The sequence below is a fragment of the Thalassophryne amazonica genome, chromosome 16, assembly GCF_902500255.1.
Source record: "Thalassophryne amazonica chromosome 16, fThaAma1.1, whole genome shotgun sequence".
Lineage (NCBI taxonomy): Eukaryota > Metazoa > Chordata > Actinopteri > Batrachoidiformes > Batrachoididae > Thalassophryne > Thalassophryne amazonica.
Window position 1 is genome coordinate 76875729 of NC_047118.1, and position 26093 is coordinate 76901821.

Below are 26093 nucleotides of genomic sequence, written 5' to 3' on the forward strand. Positions count from 1 at the left end.
GAACAAAGGGACAGAAGGTGAGACTTTGTTTCTGTGAGCATGGTGTACTTGCAACTCACAGCTGGGGAACTTTCTTTCACATTTGAGAGTATTATGTAGGATGTTATCTTTTGTCTACTGACAAAGTTTGGTGTGGATTTGGATTATAGAATTTCTGGCCATTTAAATTTAACATTGAAATCCCATTTAATGGATATTTTACATTATATCTTAATGACACGTGCCCCAATCCCTCTCATATTTGAAAGTGAGGTGCAGACTGACACTCACTATCACTTGACAAAGTTTGATCTGGATCTGATCCGGATTGTGGACTTTGTGGAATTGGAATTTAATCTTTAAAAGCCCATTTGGTGTTCATTTTGCATTATATCTCAATCAAAAGTGCTTCAATCACTCTCAGCTGTGAGAATGAGGTACAAGTGGGCACTCAATGAATAGACTAAGTTTGATCTGCATCTGATCTGTATTGCAGATTTAGCGTACAACCCCAATTCCAATTAAGTTGGGACGTTGTGTAAAATGTAAATAAAAACAGAATACAATGATTTGCAAATTCTCTTCAACCTATATTCAATTGAATACACCACAAAGACAAGATATTTAATGTTCAAACTGATAAACTTTATTGGTTTTGTGCAAATATTTGCTCATTTTGAAATGGATGCCTGCAACACGTTTCAAAAAAGCTGGGACAGTGGTATGTTTACCACTGTGTTACATCACCTTTTCTTCTATCAACATTCAATAAGTGTTTGGGAACTGAGATACTAATTGTTGAAGCTTTGTAGGTGGAATTCTTTCCCATTCTTGTTTGATGTACGACTTCAGTTGTTCAACAGTCCGGGGTCTCCGTTGTCGTATTTTGCGCTTCATAATGCGCCACACATTTTCAATGGGCGACAGGTCTGGACTGCAGGCAGACCAGCCTAGTACCCACACTCTTTTACTACGAAGTCACGCTGCTGTAACATGTGCAGAATGTGGCTTGGCATTGTCTTGCTGAAATAAGCAGGGACGTCCCTGAAAAAGACGTTGCTTGGATGGCAGCATGTGTTGCTCCAAAACCTGGATGTACCTTTCAGCATTGATGGTGCCATCACAGATGTGTAAGTTGCCCATGCAATGGGCACTAACACACCCCCATACCATCAAAGATGCTGGCTTTTGAACTTTGCGCTGGTAACAATCTGGATGGTCTTTTTCCTCTTTTTTCCGGAGGACACGACATTCATGATTTCCAAAAACAATTTGAAAAGTGGACTCATCAGACCACAGCTCGGGCCCAGAGAAGGCAGCTGTGTTTCTGGATGTTGTTGATGTATGGCTTTCGCTTTGCATGGTAGAGTTGCATGGTAGATGTAGTGACGAACTGTGTTAACTGACAATGGTTTTTTGAAATGTTTGGGTAGTTTGTATTGTCATTATGATTTCAAAAGTGTGAACACAGTTGTTTGACAATAAATGGTTTCACCAAACCACTAACTGTGATTAAAAAAAAATTTGTGTTATCATTCATATTCTCTGAAAAATGGCCAAAAAAATTAAAATTCCGCCAGGGTATGTAAACTTTTGAGCACAACTGTGTGTGTAGAAAAGTCTCCGGATTCTCTGAATCTTCTGATTATATTATGGACTGTAGATGATGGAATCCCTAAATTCCTTGCAAATGAACATTGAGAAACATTGTTCTTAAACTGTTGGACTATTTTTTCACGCAGATGTTCACAAAGTGGTGATCCTCGCCCCATCTTTGCTTGTGAACGGCTGAGCCTTTTGGGGATGCTCCTTTTATACCCAATCAAGACACTCACCTGTTTCCAATTAACCTGTTCACCTGTGGAATGTTCCAAACAGGTGTGCTTTGAGCATTCATCAACTTTCCCCATCTTTTGTTGCCACTGTCCCAGCTTTTTTGAAATGTGTTGTAGGCATCCATTTTAAAATGCGCAAATATTTGCACAAAACAACAAAGTCTATCAGTTTGAACATTAAATATCTTGTCTTTGTGGTGTATTCAATTGAATATAGGTTGAAGAGGATTTGCAAATCATTGTATTCTGTTTTTATTTACATTTAGCTTCAATGGAATTGGGGTTGTATATTTGACTTTAACATTGAAAAGCCCTTTTGATCTATATGCTGTATTATATTTAATTTATCTTCTGAAAAGTCACTTCTGACAGTACTTTCACCTTGAAAAATTTTTCCAAGGTAAAAATTTGTAGAATTGGAAATTAGTGCTGGTGTTGTTTTGCGCTCTATGATTTTTTTCTGTAATTTTTCTGTAATTAATTTCTGTAATCTCTGTAATTTTTTAAAATTACAGAGTCATGTGAATGTTTTGAAAACAACTACATTTTTGATATATTTCGGGTCATGTTCCCCCATCTGTAGATCACCATATTAACTGGATTAAACGGTTGATGATTTTGCGTGAATGCAAATTTATGCCAGATTGGTTGTCACAGCTCCCCCTCTGGCTGCCACCTTATCGTGGTGGGGGAGTTTGCGTACCTGGATGATCCTAGGAGCTATGCTGTCGGGGGCTTTGTGCTCCCTGTAGGGTCTCCCAAGGCAAACAGGTCCTAGGTGATGGGTCAGACTAAGGGCAGCTCAGAACCTCCATGACCAGTGAAAGATCAAGGACCGAGACGTCGCCCGGTATGGCGGAGCCGGGGTCCCACCCTGGAGCCAGGCCTGGGGTTGGGGCTCGCGCGCGAGCGCCTGGTGGTCGGGCCTTAGCCCATGGGGCCCAGACAGGCTCAGCGCGAAGCAGCAACGTGGGCCCGCCCTCCTGTGGGTTCACCACCTGCAGAGGGGGCCATGGGGGTCAGGTGCAGAGAGGATTGGGTGGCGGTCGAGGGCGGGTGGCCTGGCGGCCCAGTCCATGCTCACAGCCCCTGGCTGTTGGGACGTGGAATGTCACCTTGCTGGGGGGCAAGGAGCCTGAGCTTGTGCGGGAGGTTGAGAGATACCGACTAGAGATAGTCGGGCTCACCTACACGCACAGCATGGGCTCTGGTACCCAACTCCTGGCGAGGGGCTGGACGCTTCATTTTTGTGGCATTGCCCATGGGGAGAGGCGGAGAGCTGGGGTTGCATTGCTTATTGCTCCCCAGCTCAGTTGCCATGTGTTGGAGTTCACTCCGGTGAACGAGAGGGTCGCATCCCTATGGCTTCGGGTCGGGGACAGGTCTCTCACCGTTGTCTCGGCCTATGGGCCGAGCAGCAGTGCAGAGTACCCGACCTTCCTGGAGTCCCTGGGAGGGGTACTAGATAGCGCTCCGACTGGGGACTCCATTGTTCTCCTGGGGGATTTCAACGCCCACGTGGGCAGCGACAGTGAGACCTGGAGGGGGGTGATCGGGAAGCACGGCCTCCCCGATCTGTACCCGAGTGGTGTTCAGTTGTTAGACTTCTGTGCCAAACGTATCGTGAGGGTCTGCTGGGAGTGACTGGCGGAACCCTCTGTCAGCGAGGTCTTCAACCTCCGGGAGAGCTTCTCCCAGATCCCGGGGGAGGTTGGAGACATGGAGTCCGAGTGGACCATGTTCTCCAACTCCATTGCTGATGCGGCCGCTCGTAGCTGTGGTCGCAAGGTCTCTGGTGCCTGTTGCGGTGGCAATCCCCAAACCCAGTGGTGGACACCGGAAGTAAGGGATGCTGTCAAGCTGAAGAAGGAGTCCTACTTATCTTTGTTGGTAGGTGGGACCCCAGAGGCAGCTGACAGGTACCGGCAGGCCAAGCGTGCTGCAGCCCGTGGTCACAGAGGCAAAAACTCAGGTCTGGGAGGGGTTCGGGGAGGCTATGGAAGAGGACTATCGGTCGGCCTCGAAGAGATTCTGGCAAACCGTCCGACGCCTCAGGAGGCGGAAGCAGCTCTCCACCGGCACTGTTTACGGTGCGGGTGGGGAGCTGTTGACTCTGACTGGGGATGTTGTTGGGCAGTGGAAGGAGTACTTCGAGGATCTCCTCAATCCCATTGTCACGTCTTCTGAAGAGGAGGCAAAGACTGGGGACACAGAGGCGGACTCATCCATTACTCAGGCAGAAGTCACCGAGGTGGTTGGAAAGCTCCTCGGTGCCAAGGCTCCTGGGGTGGATGAAATTCGTCCTGAATACCTTAAGTCTCTGGATGTTGTGGGACTGTCTTGGCTGACACGCCTCTGCAACATCGCGTGGCGATCGGGGACAGTGCCTCTGGATTGGTCTATTCCAGAGTACTGGAGAGGAGAATTCGACCGATGGTTGAACCTCGGATTCAGGAGGAGCAGTGTGGTTTTCGTCCTGGTCGCAGCACACTGGACCAGCTCTACACGCTCCATCGGGTGCTCGAGGGTTCATGGGAGTTCGCCCAACCAGTCCACATGTGTTTTGTGGATCTGGAGAAGGCATTCAACCGTGTCCCTTGGGGCACCCTGTGGGGAGTGCTCCGGGAGTACGGGGTCCGGGGTCCTTTGCTAAGGGCTATCCGGTCCCTGTACGACCGCAGCAGGAGCTTGGTTCGCATTGCCGGTAGTAAGCCAAACCTGTTTCCAGTGCATGTTGGCCTCCGCCAGGGCTGCCCTTTGTCACCGGTTCTGTTCATTATTTTTATGGACAGAATTTCTAGGCACAGCCAGGGTGTAGAGGGGGTCTGGTTTGGGAACCACAGAATCTCGTCTCTGCTGTTTGCGGACAATGTGGTTCTGTTGGCTTCGTCAAATCAGGACCTTCAGCGTGCACTGGGGCGGTCTGCAGCCGAGTGTGAGGCGTCCGGGATGAAAATCAGCACCTCCAAATCTGAGGCCATGGTTCTCGACCGGAAAAAGGTGCTTTGCCCTCTTCAGGTCGGTGGAGTGTCCTTGCCTCAAGTGGAGGAGTTTAAGTATCTCGGGGTCTTATTCACGAGTGAGATGGATAGACGGATCGGTGCAGCGTCTGCAGTGATGCGGTCGCTGTATCGGACCGTCGTGGTGAAGAGAGAGCTGAGTAGGGGGGCAAAGCTCTCGATTTACCGATCGATCTACGTTCCGATCCTCACCTATAGTCATGACATTTGGCTCAAGACCGAAAGAACGAGATCGCGGGTACAAGCGGCCGAGATGAGTTTCCTCCGCAGGGTGGCTGGGCGCTCCCTTAGAGATAGGGTGAGGAGCTCGGTCACTCGGGAGGAGCTCGGAGTCGAGCCGCTGCTCCTCCACGTCGAAAGGAGTCAGCTGAGGTGGCTCAGGCATCTTTTCCGGTTGCCCCCTGGACGCCTCGCTGGAGAGGTGTTCCAGGCACATCCTATTGGGAGGAGGCCCCGGGGAAGACCCAGGACACGCTGGAAGGATTACATCTCTCGGCTGGCTTAGGAACGCCTTGGGGTTACCCCGGAGGAGCTGGAGGAGGTGTGTGTGGATCGGGAGGTCTGGTCGGCTTTGCTTGAGCTGCTGCCCCCGCGACCCGACTCCGGATAAAGCGGAAGAAAATGAATGGATGGATGGTTGTCACAGCAACATCAGTGTAAACAGGAAGTTGGGTTTAAACGGCATCTTTTCAAGGAATTAATGCAAAATCAAATGCCTTCATGAAACCACTTCCAGAGCAAATGTTCAATATAAAACACACAAAATTAACATAAATCAAGACATAGATAAGTTTTAACAATAAAATCAAAAGAAACCGATAAACCCAAAAATCAGGAGAGTTATTATTATCATCATTATTATTGATATTCTTTTAGCATTTATTCACTGATTGTTTTCTGTATTCTTTCTGAATATTTGGCAACAAATTATCAGAACATTTAAATAATGAAATCAATCACTCCACTGAACAGTAAATGTGGTGACCCTGAACGAAATTCTTAACTTTGGTTTCTGGTGTTGAAATCTGATTCTGCTTCTTAAAAGTTGAGTTTGGTTTAATATCTTCTTTAATTATGATTTTTCTGCTGTTTTAGCTCATTCTAGTTGCTGATGTGTTTAATTTGTCAGCTGCACCCCTTTTACTCTACATAATCAAATGCTCATTTAGATTGGAAGAACTGCATGAACCGGATTGGCGTGACCAGGATCAGCTGCTCCTGGATCAGCCAGCTGACACTGAAATGGGGCCACATCCATTGTTTTAAATCACAAACTGTTATGTTCCAAAGAGATTCAGATTCTTTCTGATTATTTGGTTACAAAAAATAAAAAAACGGGGTGGTGGTGGGGGAGGTTCTCGTTTGGTAGGTTTTAAGTAAAAGTGGCAGAACCTGAAGTGCACTTTGTGTCTTGAGTGACATTTTGGTTTTAAGAACTCTTATGAACATTTTTAAAGACCACCTTCAGGACTCAGGGCGTGTCCAGCAGACCCTTGTTTCCTGTTGACGCCGGCTCTGTCTCCACCACTCATCTGGGTCTCGGCAGAATTGTCATCAGAGGACAGCACCTCCATGTCCTCCAGCGGCGTCCAGCGGGGGTCCTGCTGAGGTGATGATGGCGCTGGCTCCAGAGTCACTGAGGGGGTCGAGTTCTGCTCTGAAGCCTCAGCCCCCCCTGCCCCATGGCACCGCCCACCACCACTGTCAACCCCAAGATCTTTGGTCTGCCATACATCTCTAGACCAGTTCTGACTGAAGACTTTGTCCAGGACAGGAACCCAGTCCTGCGAGATAGAGAGGATGGCCGGCGTGTTCGTACCTGCAGGAGGAAGGATGACAGCAAAAGGAAAAATCAAAACACAGAACCAGAAAATGCCTAAAAAAAGACTAATCCATCAGTCATTCTGTGTTGATGCTAACGCTTCCATCCACAGTCTGGAGGATCTGTTACAGACTAACATCTTTTTCAGTAGGAGCACTGGAATCCCTGACGCAAATTTTTTTAGAAACAAGCAGAAAATTTAGGGGCACAAACCATAAACTGTCCTCCAACATAATTATTCAGACCCCCGCCACTATAATTGCATTACTGATAAATGATGTAGCAATAAGTTAACTCTCGCAGCCATTTCTTGCAAAAACCATGTTTTCTTGTGATTGCAATTAATATATTCAACTCCATTACATCTACCTCACCGCTGGACTGATAGTATTGCACACCGGGCATTTGCCCGCTGGCCTGATGGCCTACTGCCCTGCGGATTTTTTTTTTTTTTAAAGGAAGTAAAGCGAGCTGTGAGCTTTTCAGACGCTTTTTTTTTTTTGTAGTAGCTTCGACTCGTCGTCACCTCTTAAAGCGTGGTGATAACAGCACACCTGCACTGAGCTTTACAAAGACATTTTATGCTTTTTTTCCTCCTTTATTTAGAGCTGAGCTGCTCTGTATCTGCACGTTAAAACAGCTGATCCTCCGTGACGCGTCAACAACTAACACTATTTTCCACTCAAATGCACCTAAACACTTTCTGAGGACCACACGATGTGAAAACACAATAAAACTTTCTTACCTGTAAATCTGGTCATGTTTTCTGCATAAATAAATGTTATCTCAAACGCCAAAGCAGGGACGAATCCAGATGGAATGGGGGCATGGGGCAAGGTTGTCCCCCCCTCACAACACCCCTAGATTAAAGGTCCAGTTTTGAAGTCTTTTTTTTACTACAACTACTAATACTATTTAAAATAATAATAATTTCGATAAGTAAAATGTTTAGAGAAAATTTAAATGTTAGAAAAATGTTAGAATTTAATAGTTACATTTATTAACAATGTAGGTTAGAAATTACAAGTTTTACTGTTACAGTGCTGTCAACAGTTAAATATGAGGTCAAGAAAGAGGTCTTTATTTTACTTTTTATAAAACAAGTATTTATTTTCATTGAAGTCAAGAAAGGGTGACTATAAAGTGAGTTTTGGCAAAACAAGTATTGTCATGTTGAGGTGGCAGAGGGTTGTTGTGGGCAGCTGGGGAAAGTAAAAAGTAACTAGTAATCTAACTTAGTTACTTTTACAATTGCGTAATCAGTAAAGTAGCTAAGTTACTTTTTCAAGGAGTAATCAGTAACTGGATTACTTTTTCAAAGTAACTGTGGCAACACTGGATACTGGTATATAAACCTTCCTATTGGTGCATAAACTGGTAGATCGGCCCTTTAGTCTCTCAAAAATTCTTGAAAGGGTAGTTGTAAAACAGCTAACTGATCATCTGCAGAGGAATGGTCTATTTGAAGAGTTTCAGTCAGGTTTTAGAATTCATCATTGTACAGAAACAGCATTAGTGAAGGTTACAAATGATCTTCTTATGGCCTCGGACAGTGGACTCATCTCTGTGCTTGTTCTGTTAGACCTCAGTGCTGCTTTTGATACTGTTGACCATAAAATTTTATTACAGAGATTAGAGCATGCCATAGGTATTAAAGGCACTGCGCTGCGGTGGTTTGAATCATATTTGTCTAATAGATTACAATTTGTTCATGTAAATGGGGAATCTTCTTCACAGACTAAAGTTAATTATGGAGTTCCACAAGGTTCTGTGCTAGGACCAATTTTATTCACTTTATACATGCTTCCCTTAGGCAGTATTATTAGACGGTATTGCTTAAATTTTCATTGTTACGCAGATGATACCCAGCTTTATCTATCCATGAAGCCAGAGGACACACACCAATTAGCTAAACTGCAGGATTGTCTTACAGACATAAAGACATGGATGACCTCTAATTTCCTGCTTTTAAACTCAGATAAAACTGAAGTTATTGTACTTGGCCCCACAAATCTTAGAAACATGGTGTCTAACCAGATCCTTACTCTGGATGGCATTACCCTGACCTCTAGTAATACTGTGAGAAATCTTGGAGTCATTTTTGATCAGGATATGTCATTCAAAGCGCATATTAAACAAATATGTAGGACTGCTTTTTTGCATTTACGCAATATCTCTAAAATCAGAAAGGTCTTGTCTCAGAGTGATGCTGAAAAACTAATTCATGCATTTATTTCCTCTAGGCTGGACTATTGTAATTCATTATTATCAGGTTGTCCTAAAAGTTCTCTAAAAAGCCTTCAGTTAATTCAAAATGCTGCAGCTAGAGTACTGACGGGGACTAGAAGGAGAGAGCATATCTCACCCATATTGGCCTCTCTTCATTGGCTTCCTGTTAATTCTAGAATAGAATTTAAAATTCTTCTTCTTACTTATAAGGTTTTGAATAATCAGGTCCCATCTTATCTTAGGGACCTCGTAGTACCATATCACCCCAATAGAGCGCTTCGCTCTCAGACTGCAGGCTTACTTGTAGGGTTTGTAAGAGTAGAATGGGAGGCAGAGCCTTCAGCTTTCAGGCTCCTCTCCTGTGGAACCAGCTCCCAATTCAGATCAGGGAGACAGACACCCTCTCTACTTTTAAGATTAGGCTTAAAACTTTCCTTTTTGCTAAAGCTTATAGTTAGGGCTGGATCAGGTGACCCTGAACCATCCCTTAGTTATGCTGCTATAGATGTAGACTGCTGGGGGGTTCCCATGATGCACTGTTTCTTTCTCTTTTTGCTCTGTATGCACCACTCTGCATTTAATCATTAGTGATCGATCTCTGCTCCCCTCCACAGCATGTCTTTTTCCTGGTTCTCTCCCTCAGCCCCAACCAGTCCCAGCAGAAGACTGCCCCTCCCTGAGCCTGGTTCTGCTGGAGGTTTCTTCCTGTTAAAAGGGAGTTTTTCCTTCCCACTGTAGCCAAGTGCTTGCTCACAGGGGGTCGTTTTGACCGTTGGGGTTTTACATAATTATTGTATGGCCTTGCCTTACAATATAAAGCGCCTTGGGGCAACTGTTTGTTGTGATTTGGCGCTATATAAAAAAATTGATTGATTGATTGATTGATTGATTGTGGCCTGGACCAATGAGGTGAGGGGTAGGCCAATTAGCCCTCCATCTCAGGCCTCGGTTGGGCTACACAGTGCGCCAGTGCCGGACAGAGCGATAACGAGCGATATGGATGGTGGCAAGGAGAGGAAAGGTGGCGCTGAAAGAGCCAAGGATCAGAAGAGAGTAGCCCTTCAGGCAGATGCTGCAAAATGTCTTAAAATAACAGACATGTTTGCTTTGCGTGGACGCGGAGCATCCACATCTGCGGCAGCCTCAGCAAGTGGCGGAGAAGAAGTTCAACAGGTGGACAAGGCGGGGACCACCACGGCCATGACGGTAAGTGAAGGTTAACTTCAGCTATTAATTGATGAACAGCAACCTAACTTGTTCATAAATCAGACATCTGTGTGTGAGAGAGACATTCTGATCTTCTGGTCCGAAGTGCTGTCTAACTGGGTCACTCAGATATGAATTAAGGTTGGATATAATTTTCGTTCGTGCTAACTCGGCCAGTCACGTAACCTAGCTTAGCAATGTAACCTGTGCAAATGGTGTGCATGGCTAGCTACCATGCTGCCACCGCCAGGTTGTTTCTTTATTCTATTTGTGTGACGGTCGTGCGTCGGTCATACGAAGTACGCTGTTTTGTCTGCGGTGAGGTGGCATGGTATAACGGCGTCCCTGTCTAAAATGTGTTTTCCCAAGTCCTGGCATAATTTCACATACCTAACATTTTACTTTAAATTGAGATTCATTCTCTAAGTTGATTAGCAACACAAATTGGTAATAAAAGAAATCCTTGATGTTACTTGTAGCTTGTAGTGAGATAGACAAGTGCCTTTTTGTGTATTGCAGTTTCAAAAGTTCAACCTTTGTATACAGTCATTGGTCCAGTCATCCAGTCATTTCTTGCTTTATATGATGAATTGTATCACACAAGTAATTATATATTATTTATAGTATAGCCTACAGTATTTCTATAACAAATGTTTTTATATAATTTCTATTTCTAAATTTAAGTAACAAGGCTGAATGAAATGACGGCTTATTATGTCTAAAAAGTAATGTGACCTACTGTCAATAGATCGTACTTTTGATAAGCCTATGATGATGATGAACTCTATTTCTGCAGAACTTTTCATAATGCTTCTTATAGTGTTAAAATGTATGTGTCTCCTGGTGCACATTGATCGGTTAAGGGACCAAAAAAAAAAAAAAAAAAAAAAAAAAAAAAAAAACTGTCACAGCAGGCTTAATTTTTTTCCCCTTCGATACCTGGTGGTGGCCTGGTCTTTGTTAAAAATGCCCGGCCTGAAAAATTTCCCCAGTCCATCCCTGATCTACCTGTGCACAACAATAACTTGGGAAATAAGACACTAGTCTTGAGGCATTGAGCAGTCTCCTTATATATTTAAGGGTGTCATGGTATGCACAAGTCACAGTTTGGTTCACACCTCGCTTTAGACATCAGGGCTCGGTACGACTTCGGTTTTTGAAAATTCTGCAAATCTTTGTACAATAGTTTTAATCTGTGAGCTGCCACCAGACACTTCAGCACCGTCAGACGAAGTGCAAATAGGAACTTTTTCCATGAAGCTGCCGTGGAGTCTCCACTGAATTATGGAGGCGATATTAGGCCCTAGAAGACTTGAAAGACATGGAAGATGTTTGAGGGCAGGCGTTAAAGGGGTAAAATATGACGCATATGATGTAATTTCTCTACTTCTGGGGACAGAGACACAGCACTTCCTCTGAGCATGCAAACAAAGTGAAAATGCAAAGAAAAATTGACGACACGGTGGAAAGTGGACATGTGTTGCGGTTTGTTTCTGACCCGCAGCTTAAACATGTCGAGGCAGTTGTGCAGGCGAGAGACCACAGCTACACTGGTTAGCTGTGTAGCCTAATGCCGCGTTCACACCGAGCGCGATCAGATGCTACAAATTCGCGGGGGTCGGGGGCGACGGACGAGGCTCCTTCGCTCGGTGTGTCGCTCTGCTTTTGCTGCGAAAAGTCGCCCGGGTGCGTCATCAAATAGGAGGAGCTTCCATTCCGCTTGCCGGTTCCGGTTGTCAATCAAGTTAACATGACGGACCTTGATCACACGGAGTGAGTTGTTGTGGAAAGCTGACAAACGTCATGAGACATTCCCAATACAGGGAGTATCATTATTTGCTGCAGGAGCTGCATCTGGATGACGGCTGCTTTCAGAGGTCCTTCTGCCTCTGCGGGACCCAGTTTGAGGACCTCCTGTCCCGTTCACGCGCGCACATGTAAACAAAAAAAAGAAACTCTGCTGCAGGGCTGCTGCTCGCTCATCCCCCCAAAAACTGTCATAATTGTGTTTAGAAACCAATCACCATTTGTTTTATTATACATCTGCTCAGAGATGAGCCTCGTTAGCCGAAGATTCTGCCTCTAAGAGCCACTCACAGCCACTATTCTCCCACGATAGTTGAATAAGTCCTCTCATAGCAAAAAAACATGCTGTGTGGCTCATTATTCATCCTTCATTATTTGGTGGGACCAGGGCTTGACGTGCACACTCTGCCCCTCCACTGACTGTGATTTTACCACAAAAGCATCAAACACGATTATCACCTACAAAGAAGTCACTGTGACACAAAAATCACTTATGTAAATGTGGCAACTAATCTGCGGTTCACCCGTGTGCCGATCCGTGGGAAGCGGTCCGTATGGATCACAGATCAGCTCCAAAAACTATAACTATGCAAAAAATAATTTGACCACTTTAGAAAAAAAAAGGGACTTGTTCAATTCAGGCAGAGTTATTGGGGATCTGTGTCGTTCGATCTCATTTTTTAATTTGCTACGGACATTTGGACAACCATTAATGTTGAGGGCTGCTATAGAAATGGTGCAGTAAAACTGAGCAAAATGAATGTCCTAGGCTCCTCACATCATCACGTAATTCTTCAGTCTGAAATATCTGGCAATTTACACTGAGGGCTCAACAGATGGGCAAACAATTTTTATGTCCGTCAAGGGCGTAATAAACTCACCTGTGTTTATTTGTCTGTCTGTCTATTAGCAGGATTACGTCAAAACCACTGCATAGATTTTGACAAAATTCTCCCCACAGGAAAATATTAGGCCACGGAAGAACCCGTTAAATTTTGGAGGTGATCTGGAGCCGAATTCTGGATCAAGATTTCTCTTTATATTAACTTTGAGGAATTACATCAAAACTAGTTCACAGATTCTCACCAAATTTGCACCACATATACCATAAGTCTTCATTTATTTTTAAAATGACTGTATCAAAGAAAGATACATACAGAGGGGAAATTCTACTCAAATTGGCCTTTTCATGATGTTGCCACTTGTTGGACTCGGCTATGTCTCGTTGCCAATCCTGCTGACACAGGCCAAGTCAGGCCACCAATAGGACAAGTGGTTCTCTCATTCTACTTATCCTATAAGAGAAGTTGAAAATGCCTAATGTCTGTGCCTGTATAGACTTCACGGTCTTCGTTCCATAAAACAGAGTTGCGGCAAGCTGAAACAGCAAAGTGAGGACCGACACTCACTGTCTGTGCTGCGCAGCTCCTCGCACATGGCGGCATTGCTCAGCTCCTCCTTGGTGTCCTCTGAGCCGCTGGGTGATATGGAGTCATTCGCTGAACCCCTCCTCTGACCTCCTCCTCCTCCTTGTTTGGAGCTCCTGCCCAGACGCTCCTCCAGCACCTGCTGCTCCGCCTCCAACTTGGTGATCTCCAGAAGGAGATCATCGAATGATGCCTCCACAATTTTTGTCAGCTCGCACATGGCGAAGTCCAGGACCTTCTGCAAGACGGACTTTAGTTGATCTGCAGAACAAAGGAGTCAGAATAATGCAAGTGTCTCAGACATTGACGTTATTTCTCCGACGTTGGGCGTTTCAGATCCCCCACGTATTAAGTTTACAGTTTTCATTATCCTGTCCACTGGGATGAGATACTTGCCTGATATTTTAGCAGCACTGGTCCCGTTTACATGACCATAATAATCTGATAAGTGGGAGTAATCAGATAACAGTATACTAATCTGATTGGACAGGTTTACATGCACTTCAGCAATGTGATCACTGGAAAAACCTGGGTTACATGATTTCAGTCCATTAGTCAGATTTCTTTCGAAGTGGAGAAAAGTACAGACTGAGCCAGTACACAGGGCATAGCTCCATGATTTCATGATATTGTCACAAAAAGGGCCTCATTTTCATCACGGGTGTGTGGTTATTTGACTCATTTCATGACAGGAGCATGAAAAAAAAAACGTGAGACTGGCTGCATGAGCACCAAATTCAGTACTCATGCAGTATACAGCTGCTAATTTCAGGATATACTCAAGTGTGCTGCAGGGTGCTAAGAAAGGTGATGTGACAAATTATGACATGAAAACAAAGTGCGTCAGATTCTATGTAGTTAGTTTTTGAACAAGGCAACATAAAAAAAAGCAAATCCATAAACTTGTACGGGCGCGGACAAGAGTTATTCTTTATGCACCTTCAGGATTGGGTGTAAATTTGTTAAAGTGAGCCAGAATAAATAAATAAATAAAAAAAAAATACAGCTCTTGAAGTATCTATTGTAAAAGCCACAACCTGAGCCAATGAAATTTAAATATGATGCACACTTAATATTTTATATAACACTGAGTGGATCTTTGTTATTTGATTGGTGCTTTGTATGTCATACGACATGGATTATTCATCCCATTTGTGTTGCTTTGCATTTAGCGTGCAAATTTGGTTCCAATTACTGTGCAAATTTGGTTCCATATGTTTTGCACCATTGCACGCTGCGACCACCGCCCACTAGTGGGGGCTGCGTTTAGCTAAACATGGTAGAGTTTGCTTTGTTAACGGACAATGATTTGAAGGAGCTAACTGACGCTGCTAATTCTTCTAATACAAAAAAACAAATCCACCACGCGGTAAGCCGTCTGGAGGTATGAAGAGCTGTTAGAATGAAGAGGATGAAGCTAGGATGAAAAGCTGGACAAATTTCTGACACCATGTTTCACTGGAGAGAGGAAAGCAGATGGCAGTCTGTACACGAAGTCAGTGCATGGCGTCGGCGTCACGGACTACATCAGAATTCTTTTTTGCAAGTTGACTGAGAACAATTTTGGACTCCTACTTAAAGTTCATGTTGGACTGTTGATGTCAAAGCACCAGTGACGCACACCAAAATTTAAGTTCCTTTTCTGTTGTTTATAAATTAATAAAATATCAAATGACAAGGATCCATTTTCACCATTATATAAAACAAATAATGATTTTCATCCTTTCAATGGTATGAATATTTCATGGGGTGAAAGATGGAACGTACCATTCAATGCATTTAACTCAAACATTATTTGTATAATATTTCATGTCATTTATAATGGGTTAAAATGATAAAAACAGATTAATATTGGATGGCTATAGTGTTTGCTGCTGTGTTCAGATTTACATACAGTAGCTTTAATCTGTGAGCAGCAGAGAGCAAAGGGTATGACATTAGCAGCGTGTAAATGTAAACTCTTTGGTGCATTTTTTTATTATTTTTTAAAAATTGGATTACAGCTCTTGTCATTCATGTTGGATGAATTTACTCTGCAGCATATTCATTATTTATTTATTCTTTGACTGGGTGCACAATGTGTCACTCCAGACCACCTCCAATATTTTGAAAATCTTGATTTTTTTCACAAATTACAGCCTGTTATGAAGCATCACTGTATACAGATTAAAAGTCATTGTAGGCAGCGTCGTTATACGGAAAACTTTCAATTTGTGAAATCTTATATTAATTCACATAAAATGTCAAATTAATAACAAGTAATGTAATAAGTGGCACAAATCTAGATCGGTACACTTTGGGTTTTACATTCCTTGTTTGGAAGGAGAAAGTACATTAAGCTTTTCCATATATTCTTCCAAACTTTCTGGACAGAGGGGTGCAGGCTGGTCTCCACTCTATTGGCCTTTAGAAATGTATGCTCCAACATACCTCGCCTCCTCCTGCAGACAGCAGAAGCGCAGGGACAGATGCAGCAATGAGAAAAACAAAGCTGGGAAAGTTATTTTAAAAATTGATTTTTGAACATATGAATATGGTATATTTTCTATATTCCAACCATTGTTGATTTTCCATCAGAACACCGTAAGTGCAAACCTGCTAGTATCACAGAACAATCCACGAAAACTTCATTTATCAACAATAAAGTAGTTCAAAAGTTATTTCTAATTAAACAGGTTTTTTGTTTGTTTGTGTTTTGATTTTGAGGGAAAACTAGGGCCACATCCACTTTTTAGGACCTCCATATCTCAAAAAATAAAAGATAGAAGCTTAAAATTTGGCACTTGTTTTTGGTCCCAATAACTCAGCCACATGGGGTGTGCAGCCAGTACATTCTGAGTGCCAGTCCCAAGACTGAGCAAATAAGTAGGGCTGCGTCAGAAAGGACATCCAGCATAAAACAAGCCAAAATAAAGATGCAGAGTACAAACTGAATTCCCACAACAGGTCAGTCAAGGCCCAGGTTAACAACGACCACCATCGGTGCTGTTGCTCAACAGGGTGCCGGCGGAAATTGGGCTACTGCTAAGTGAAGAAGAGAAGGAGAATGTGTCCACAGACAGCTGGAGAAGAGGAAAACTAGAAAAGTGGAAGTGAGAGTGGGGACTTTGAATTTTGGCAGTATGACTGGTAGAGGGAGAGAGCTGGCTGATATGATGTAGAGGAGAAAATTAAACATAATGTGTGTGCAAGAGACCAAGTGGAAGGGAAGTAAGAGCAGGAGGACAGGTCTTTGATTTTATTAGTGCTGTATTATTTATTGTTAGTTTTTATATGTACTGTAGTGTTGGCGAGCAGATCGTGCCACCTTGCATGACATTTATGCATGAAAGATTTTTTTTGAACATTTCAAAATTCTATTTGCGCAGTTGCACACGCTAGTGCCCCTCTCATGTTCAGTCTACACCCGTTAAAGATGAGTTTACTCTCCTGCACGACAAGGCATGCAAGTACGTGCATCAAAGTTGTGCAAGTGTTAGCACATGTTTATACTCCAGAAAACACCGTAACGTCATTTACACATTTCCAGTTCTATAAGTGATTATTGATTTTTTCATACAAGCCTGAGACAACCCATCAGGAGCCCTTTGCCAAAATGTGATGGAATGATCTTTGATCTTTCCCACAGATTACTGTGACAATCAGGAGATCAGAAGAATCCATTTCTCAATCTTATTAAGAAACATCAAAAAGAGACACTTTTGAAATTATCCAGACTGTTTCCCACTGAATCCTTGTGGGATTTGATACTTGTTGGAGAAGTGCAAAGCATTTTATTGCCAGAGACAACAAAAGATAATGAAACGACAGACGGCTTCAATTTGAAAGGCTTTTATTGTGAAAAACCTACAGGAAACACTTTGTTTACTGGCTCAGAGCTTCACCAGCTTCAGGCAGCGTAGCGGCTGAATGTGGCACACAGTGAACTGCCCGTGTTGCCACCGACATAAGGATGTGGCACCGCCAGTGATACTGATATATGTGTTTTTCCCGTAGCGCCTGAGAATCCACCGAGATCTTAATGAACATCTTAATTACCTTTGTTTGATTCCACCATCATCAGTCTTGTGTTTTCTGGGACAATGGGCTCAACTCGCCGTGACGTCAGAATGGCGAGGAAGAGCTGATCTCATGAAAAATCTTTCATAGGCAACGAGTGCCCTGACCCCTCATGCATGCCCCGCCCCCTCATGCATGCATGCCCACATCTATGCAACGCCCTCCCTCACTGAAGCACCAAACCACTGACACCTCCATCAGGCAGATACTGACATCATCACAGAGACAACCAATCAGCTGTGACGTGGGCAGAAAGAAACAGGGCAACAGAGAAACACAAAGTGAGACAAAGAAGCTGTGACACGCTGAGGTCAGAGGTCAGAGTGCTTTCACACCGATATCTACAGAATGTGAAATGACGAGGAGGCGGGATGAAGGCTGCTGAGGTTTTATCTGTGCCACTCAAACATATCCCAGGAGAAACTGCACGCAGCTGCTTGACATTTGAAATTCACGGCATCCTATCTCACCATCCACACAATCTTTTTTTGGTTTTAATTCTTTTAAATGGCTGCAGTCAATAGTTAAGGTTACGAAACGTCACAGATTTTAACAAACAGATGAACAAATCACAGAATTCTCAAAACCTGACAAATTCCACTCCAGTCAGTTTAAACCAGTTTTCAGTTTGAACACTGTGACTTTGGTGGTGGGAATAAAACTCACAGACTCTTGTGATTCAGGTCAGGCAAGAGCCACAAAAACCATCACTGACCTATAAGCCCTGATCATGTTAACTAACTCAAGTTAACCACTGGGTTGTTAGATCCAACAAAACCAACTGCCATAAAAACAAAAGAAAAAAAAGCTTTGGATGTTTTCCTAAAACTCCAAAAACTAAACCACCACCATGATGCAAATAATCCAGAATTCAAAGTCAGACAATTTGCATTAAAAAGTTGACATTTTAATAAAAATAGTTAATAGCCTGTCAGAGCCAGTGACAACGGTAACACGTTACTTAGTAATGCATTACTGTAATCTGACCGCTTTTTCAGTAATGAGTAATCTAATGCATTAATCTTTTCAAATCAGTAATCAGATTAAAATTACTTCTCCTAGTCACTGCACGTTGTTATTTTGCATTGCAGGTCGATCGCAGCATTTAACTTGGTCCGTGGGCAGGAGGCCGGGGTTTGACTGAACTGCCCGCTTTCAGCAAGCTGCAAGCTTTTCATCTGCAGTTTTCTGCAGCAGCTACCAGTAGTCGTCATCTCTCAGAGTGTGGTGATGACAGCACACCTGCACTGAGCTTTACAAAGACATTTTTATCCTTTTATACCCTTTATTTAGAACTCTGAGCTGAGCCGCTACGTGTCTGCTCGATAAAAACAGCTGATCCGCGACATGCCAACAACTAACACTTGTTTTCCACTCAAATGCACCCAAACTCCCTTTCTGAGGACATGATGTAAAAACGCATAAAACTTACCTGTCAATCTGGTCGTATTTTCTGCATAAATAAATGCTATCCATTCTTTGTGCTCAAACGCCAAAGCAGGGGCGAATCCAGATGGAAAAGGGGCGTGGGGCGGGGCAGGGATGCCCCCACACACACACAAAACACCCCCAGATTAAAGGTTCACCTCTGAAGCCTTTTTTTTGTTTTGTTTACTACTACTACTACTTATAATAATAATTTCAACAACTAAAATGTTTATAGAGAATTTAAATGTTAGAAAGAATGTAATAGTAACATTTATAAAATATGTAGGTTAGAAATTGCAAGTTTTACTGTTACAGAGCGGTCAACAGTTAAATATGAGGTCAAGAAAGATGTCTTTATTTTACTATTTATAAAACAAGTATTTATGTTCACTAAAGTCAAGAAAGGGGTACAGGCTGGTCTCCACCCACTAACACAATGTGTTATTGTGACTGCTAGCAAAACAGGTTATCATTTTCATGTTGAGGTGGCAGAGTGGTGTTGTTGGCAGCTGGTGAAAGTAACTAAAAAAAAAAAAATAGTAACCCAACTTAGTTACTTTTACAACTGAATAATCATTAAAGTAACTAAGTTACTTTTTCAAGGAGTAATCAGTAATTGAATTACTTTTTCAAAGTAACTGTGGCAACACTGGTCAGAGAGCATCAAACCTGATGTACCTTCATGTAAGGCGAAAAATAAGTCAGCAGGTCACAAAATTCTGTTCTTTAAATAATGGACAAGTGGCCTCTGTGTGCGGCTTTGATCACAGATGAAACCAGGGAGAGCTGACATACGCTATTTGGTATTCTTATATATTTTCAGTCAAGGATTAACGCTGAGTTGAAGTTGATAGGACTAATATTTTTGAAGAAATTAACGATATGAGCTAACCAGTGAACAATGGACATTGTGCTACATTCACCATGGGAGTTTGGGGTTTTAAATGTCCTTATTGTGGTTCATATTAGTTTAACAGTGTTGTTAGTGTTATTGATTTATTGTGTTTTTGTAGTTTAATTGGATTAGTCAGTTTAGTTATGTGTCACATTACCATGAGTGAAAAGTGTATTGCTCTTGATGTCTCCCACCACAGTCTCTGTTTGTGGGTGTGTCAAATTAAAAGCACCTGCTTCTAGCAGAATGCAGAAAAGACCAGAAGCTGTGCATGCATATAACTTTGATCACAAACAAACTCTGGAGAGCTGACACTTGCTGTTTGGTGTGCTTATGTATTTTGGGTCATGGATGAACACTTCCAAAATGGAACGTTGACAGGATTAATGTTTTTGGAGAAACTATGGATATTTGCTAAGAACACTGAAAAATGTGATAATTACATTCTGGACTCACATGCCATTCCAGCAGGGGGTGGTAAATCACCTATACATTTAAAGTTTGTGATTTTTTTTTTTTAAAGTTCAACCTAAGTACATAATATAATTGTAAATATGTTAAAAATACATGGATGACAAAAGAAAGTGAAAACACGCATTTCAATTTTGGTCCATTTAAAAATCAAATGACAAAATAGAAGTAATAATAAAATAATATCTATATTATAATAGCCAGGTGGCCTCTGTGTGCATGTTCTCCTGTATGAATATTTAGGTTTTAGACGGTAACTCCTATAATATTATGTAGTAACTATATTTCTTGTATATGTTGTTTTTTACCTTTATTGTGTAAAGATCACTTATATACATGATGTTGATTTTCTTGAGCCGCTTGGGTGGGTAGGGAGAGTTCCCATGGGATAAAAAAGCTTTTCAACCTACCATCCCTGGTTCTCAAGACCAGGCACCTAAGTGGCTCTACTCTTTTTTTTTTTTTTTTTTTTTTAGATATACAGTGAGGAAAATAAGTATTTGAACACCCTGCGATTTTGCAAGTTCTCCCACTTAGAAATCATGGAGGGGTCTGAAATTTTCATCTTAGGTGCATGTCCACTGTGAGACATAATCTTTATTAAAAAAAAAAAAATCCGGAAATCACAATGTATGATTTTTTTAATAATTTATTTGAATGTTACTGCTGCAAATAAGTATTTGAACACCTACTAACCAGCAAGAATTCTGGCTCACACGGACCTGTTAATTTTTCTTTAAGAAGCCCTCTTATTCTGCACTATGTTACTGCCGCAAATAAGTATTTCAACACCTGTGAAAATCAATGTTAATATTTGGTACAGTAGCCTTGTTTGCAATTACAGAGGTCAAATGTTTCCTGTAGTTTTTCACCAGGTTTGAACACACTGCAGCACGGATTTTGGTCCATTCCTCCACACAGATCTTCTCTCAATCAGCCATGTTACTGGGTTGTCGCTGAGAAACATGGAGTTTGAGCTCCCTCCAAAGATTTTCTATTGGGTTTAGGTCTGGAGACTGGCTAGGCCACTCCAGAACCTTGATATGCTTCTTACGGAGCCACTCCTTGGTTATCCTGGCTGTGTGCTTCGGGTCATTGTCATGTTGGAAGACCCATCCACGACCCATCTTCAATGCTCTAACTGAGGGAAGGAGGTTGTTCCCCAAAATCTTGCAACACATGGCCCTAGTCATCCTCTCCTTAATACAGTGCAGTCGTCCTGTCCCATGAGCAGAAAAACACCCCCAAAGCATGATGCTTCCACCCCCATGCTTCACAGTAGGGACGGTGTTTTTGGGATGGTACTCAGCATTCTTCTTCCTCCAAACACGGCGAGTGGAATTAAGACCAAAAAGTTCTATTTTTGGTCTCATCTGACCACATAACGTTCTCCCATGACTCCTCTGGATCATCCAAATGGTCATGGGCAAACTTAAGACGGGCCTGGACGTGTGCTGATTTAAGCAGGGGAACCTTCCATGTCATGCATGATTTTAACCCATGACGTCTTAGTGCATTACCCACAGTAACCTTGGAAACAGTGGTGCCAGCTCTCTTCAGGTCAGTGACCAGCTCCTCCCGTGCAGTTCTGGGCTGATTCCTCACCTTTCTTAGGATCACTGATACGCCATCTTGCATGGAGCCCCAGTCCAAGGGAGATTGACAGTCATGTTTAGCTTCTTCCATTTTCTAATAATTGCTCCAACAGTTGATCTTTTTTTCACCAAGCTGCTTGGCTATTGCCCTGCAGCCCTTTCCAGCCTTATGGAGGTCTACAATTTTGTCTCTGGGGTCTTTGGACAGCTCTTTGGTCTTAGCCATGTTAGTAGTTGGAGTCTTACTGATCGTATGGGGCGGACAGGTGTCTTTATGCAGCTAACGACCTCAAATAGATGCTTCTAATTTGGAATAATAAGTGGAGTGGAGGTGGACTTCTTAGAGGCAGACTAACAGGTCTTTTAGGGCCAGAATTTTTGCTGATTGGCAGGTGTTGAAATACTTATTTGCAGCAGTAACATGCAAATAAATTATTTTAAAAAAATCATACATTGTGATTTCCGGATTTTTTTTGGGGGGGGGGGGGGGGGGGGGGGATTATGTCTCTCACAGTGGACATGCACCTAAGATGAAAATTTCAGACCCCTCCATGATTTCTAAGTGGGAGAACTTGCAAAATCGCAGGGTGTTCAAATACTTATTTTCCTCACTGTACCTTAGTATACACTAGTAGAGTTCTACCTTAGAATTGTAATGTATTATAGAAGACATACCTTACTGAATTTTCATGTATGCATGTGTGCGTATATATGGCTTCAATCACAGAGAAACTGGGGAGAGCTGAAATTTACAGTTTGGTATGCTTTTGTATTTTGGGGCAAGCATGAACACTGAAAACGGAAAAGTGGTAACTAATACTTTTGGAGAAACTAATGATATTAGCCAACAACAGTGAACAATGACACTGCGCTGCAATGTCCATTGTTCAGGGTGTTCAGGGAGTTCAGGGTTTTGGGGTTTTAAATGTTATTGTGGTTCATGTTGGTTTAACAGTGTTATTGGTGTTACTGAATCATTGTGTTTTTGTAGTTCAATTAGTTTTGTCAGTTCAATCAGGTGTCATGCTGCCATAACCACTGAAAAGGATAGAGCATTTGATGTCTTCTGTCACTGTCTGTTTGCGGGTGTGTAAAAATAATTGTGTGTGTGCAATTTCAAACACGGACAAACTGTGGAGAGCTGGCATTTGCTATTTGGTATGCTTAATTATTTTGGGTCAAGGATGAACGCCACCAAAACGGAACGCGGATAGGACTAATATTTTTGGAGAAACTGTGGATATTATGATGCATATCATATCTGCCAAAATTTTTCTTCCGTTTGGATCTGAAGGGAATCTGTACATCTTGAAGCCCTTGCTGTGTCTATTTGTGCCACCAAACACACAACAACCCATCATTTTCAGCAAATAAATAAATAACATAGCTGGATTTCCATGCAGACAGATTAACAGTGAACACTATTTTGAACCCAAGATGGCACCATGAGTCACGTGACTAGGGATGGGTATTGATAAGATTTTATCAATATCGATGGCATTATCGATTCCCTTATCGATACCTCTTGTGAATTTTGTATTAAAAGTAGGCTTTACAGGTTTTCTATGTATTTCATTGAGTCTTAAAGTAAATAAATATGAAATTGGTCACTGTATCCTTGATCTCTGGACATAAATAAAAACAAACAACTGTGTTTCGCTTTGAAGTTACTAATTCCAACTGGACTCTATCATTCTAACTTGACCCGTCAGAGAGCCGCGCAGCGTTTGGAGCTGTGTGAACAGAATGGAGGACGATTCTCGTTTCTTTCTCGCAACAAGACAGGAGTCCCAGTTAGTGACTTTAATCCAGACAAAAGTGACTCACGATTTCACATATTCAGGGATGAAAGTGGTGAAAAACAAAAAAAGCTGAAACCCAAAATTACCCCCCAACATCACGTGCATGAAAATGTTTGAATTGTAGAAGCTCTGAAATGCAATCTGGGACTATTCCAGACAAACTGCAGTGAGTGCAGCATCCATTTAGGTGAGAAAAAAACCCAAACTTTCCTTATTCAAATTCATTCCAGTAGTATTCTGCTCTTACTAGGATGCAGCAGTTTTCTAGTTTGGCAGATAGTTCTGGAGGAAATCACTGAAGAAATTAACACATTGAAAATATGGTTTGACTGAAACAAACTGTCATTAAACATAAATAAGAGGGATGAAATGGAGGTGTAAGAGTCACTAGGTGTTCACAGGAAACATTTATTTCTGTATGTATGTATTTATTTATTTATGTATGTTCATTGTTAGTTGGTTTTATATTTTCTGTTGTGTTTTTATTCAGGTTCTTTTTGTCTCTTTCTCTAAAATTGTATATAATCATTACATTAGTTATTATTACTATTAATGTTGTGCTTGCTATTATTATTAATATATAAACAAAAATAAATTTAAAAAATATTACAATTTGTAATACATTTGACTCTTTTACAACAACAAACGCATGACAGCTGCAACTGCTTAATGCTAACTTAACATTGAAAATGCCATAGACATGCTAACGCATTAGCATCGGTCCCGTTTTTAACTTGTAAAATACATCTATCAACTGTTTCAGAAAACCATAACAGGTCGGTTTAACATAAAAAAGGTAAATAATACTCACAGCCATATGCTGTTTAGGGTTTTAGCAGGGGGAAAGCAAATGAAAAAATTAATAAACGAAGCAATGATCAAAGCACTGCTTCATTCTGCGAATCACTGCTTCGATTGGTTCAAGGTTCAAAGCAAAGCCGCACTGCAGAAAAGTTGATTACAGACACGCTGCAGGGTCTGTAATCAATGTAGAGAAATTATAATTTTCCTGATAAACACCCCAAAACAACGGCCACTCTGAAGGACCGATAAGGGAATCGTTAAATAAAAAGGTTATTGATGTCGATGGATCGAATCATTTCTTAACGATACCCGAAAGGAACTGGTTGCCAATACCCATCCCTACATGTGACCAGGTTTTTTTCGACTCGTCATGTCGCCACGCTCTCAAAAAACAGTTAAAATGTAGGAATTATTTTGATCATTTCAATACTGCCATCTGATGCAAATGCTCAAAGAGCTTTACAATGATGACGCCCATTCACCCACTGCACAAAGAGAGTAACTTGGGGATTAAGGACCTTTTCCATCGGCATCTCAGTGAGTTCTGTCTGGTGAGAGAAGTGAACCTATGAGCCTCTGGTCAGATGCCTCCTCCTCTTTCACTCGCTGTGTTGCCACAGTCATGTAAGCGGACAATACAGACACACTGTGGCAGTTTCACTGTCATGTCAAGAGACCGTTGCATGTTGTCACTGTCATGTTGACAAACTGTCGTATGTCACAGTAGTCGTGTTAATAACCTGCTGCGGTGTTGTGGGACTGTCACTGAGTCACCATAACATAACATAGTGTCACTATGTTTGTGGTGATATTGACTAGAGTTGTGCTCAAAAGTTTACATACAGTGGCAGAATTTTTTATTTTTTGGCCATTAAAAAAAAAAAGAAAAAAAGAATGACAACAAAAGCTTTTTTCACTCATGGTTAGTGGTTGGATGAAGCAGTTTAATGTCAAACACCTGTTCACTCTTTTTAAATCATTAATGACAGCAGAAACTACCCAAATGACCCTGATCAAAACTTTACATACCCGTGTTCTTAAAACTGTGTGTTACTCCTTTTAAGCTGCCACTAAATATGTATGACAGTATGGCACTCTATGGTAAATCTGCATGGAGTAGACAGTTCTCAAAAACTGAGTCACTGTGCCAGAAGGAGAAGGATAAGGAAAGCCACCAAGACACCCAGACAAACCAGAAGAAGTTACAGTCTTCTCTGGCTGTGATTGGAGAAAATGTGCACAGTGCAAATTTTGCATTTTGCATCACCGCTCTCAGCTTCATAGTGGAGTAGAGTGGAGAAGGATATTCTTTCACCAAAACAGATCAAATCTAGACTTGCAATTCAGATGTACCTTCTGGCAATTTGAAGCTAAACTTTCAGGTCTTCTTTTGAAGAAAATCCTCCTCTATACCACTTCATGAAGATGGATAACTGGGGATACAAAATGCAAACCAAGACATATTCAGTGGCAGCTTAACCAGATCACTATATTATTCAAGTACCGTGTCGCAGACCGAATGGACCCCGCTAGAAATCCCCCCAAAATAAAATGCAAACTTGTTATAAAAAAATTATACGTCATATTGTGTTTTTTTTTTATTGTCTCTCACAGTTGAAGTGTACCTACGATAAAAATTACAGACGTCTCCATTCTTTTTAGCTGGGAAAACATGCATCAAATACTTATTTTCCCCACTGTGTGTGTGTACATAC

The 26093-nt window shown here is 42.1% G+C and overlaps 1 protein-coding gene across 2 annotated transcripts in view; it reads right to left on the reverse strand.

Moving 5' to 3' along the window:
• Positions 1-26093, reverse strand: part of si:dkeyp-113d7.10 — a 44113-nt gene that overhangs the window by 12067 nt on the left and 5953 nt on the right. For both annotated transcript variants that reach the window (XM_034191037.1, XM_034191038.1), the window contains exons 2-3: positions 13307-13585; positions 6297-6653 (exon numbers count right to left, since the gene is read on the reverse strand). In XM_034191037.1, coding sequence (XP_034046928.1) covers positions 6297-6653; positions 13307-13585 — 636 coding nt within the window. The remainder of the gene's footprint in view (positions 1-6296; positions 6654-13306; positions 13586-26093) is intronic.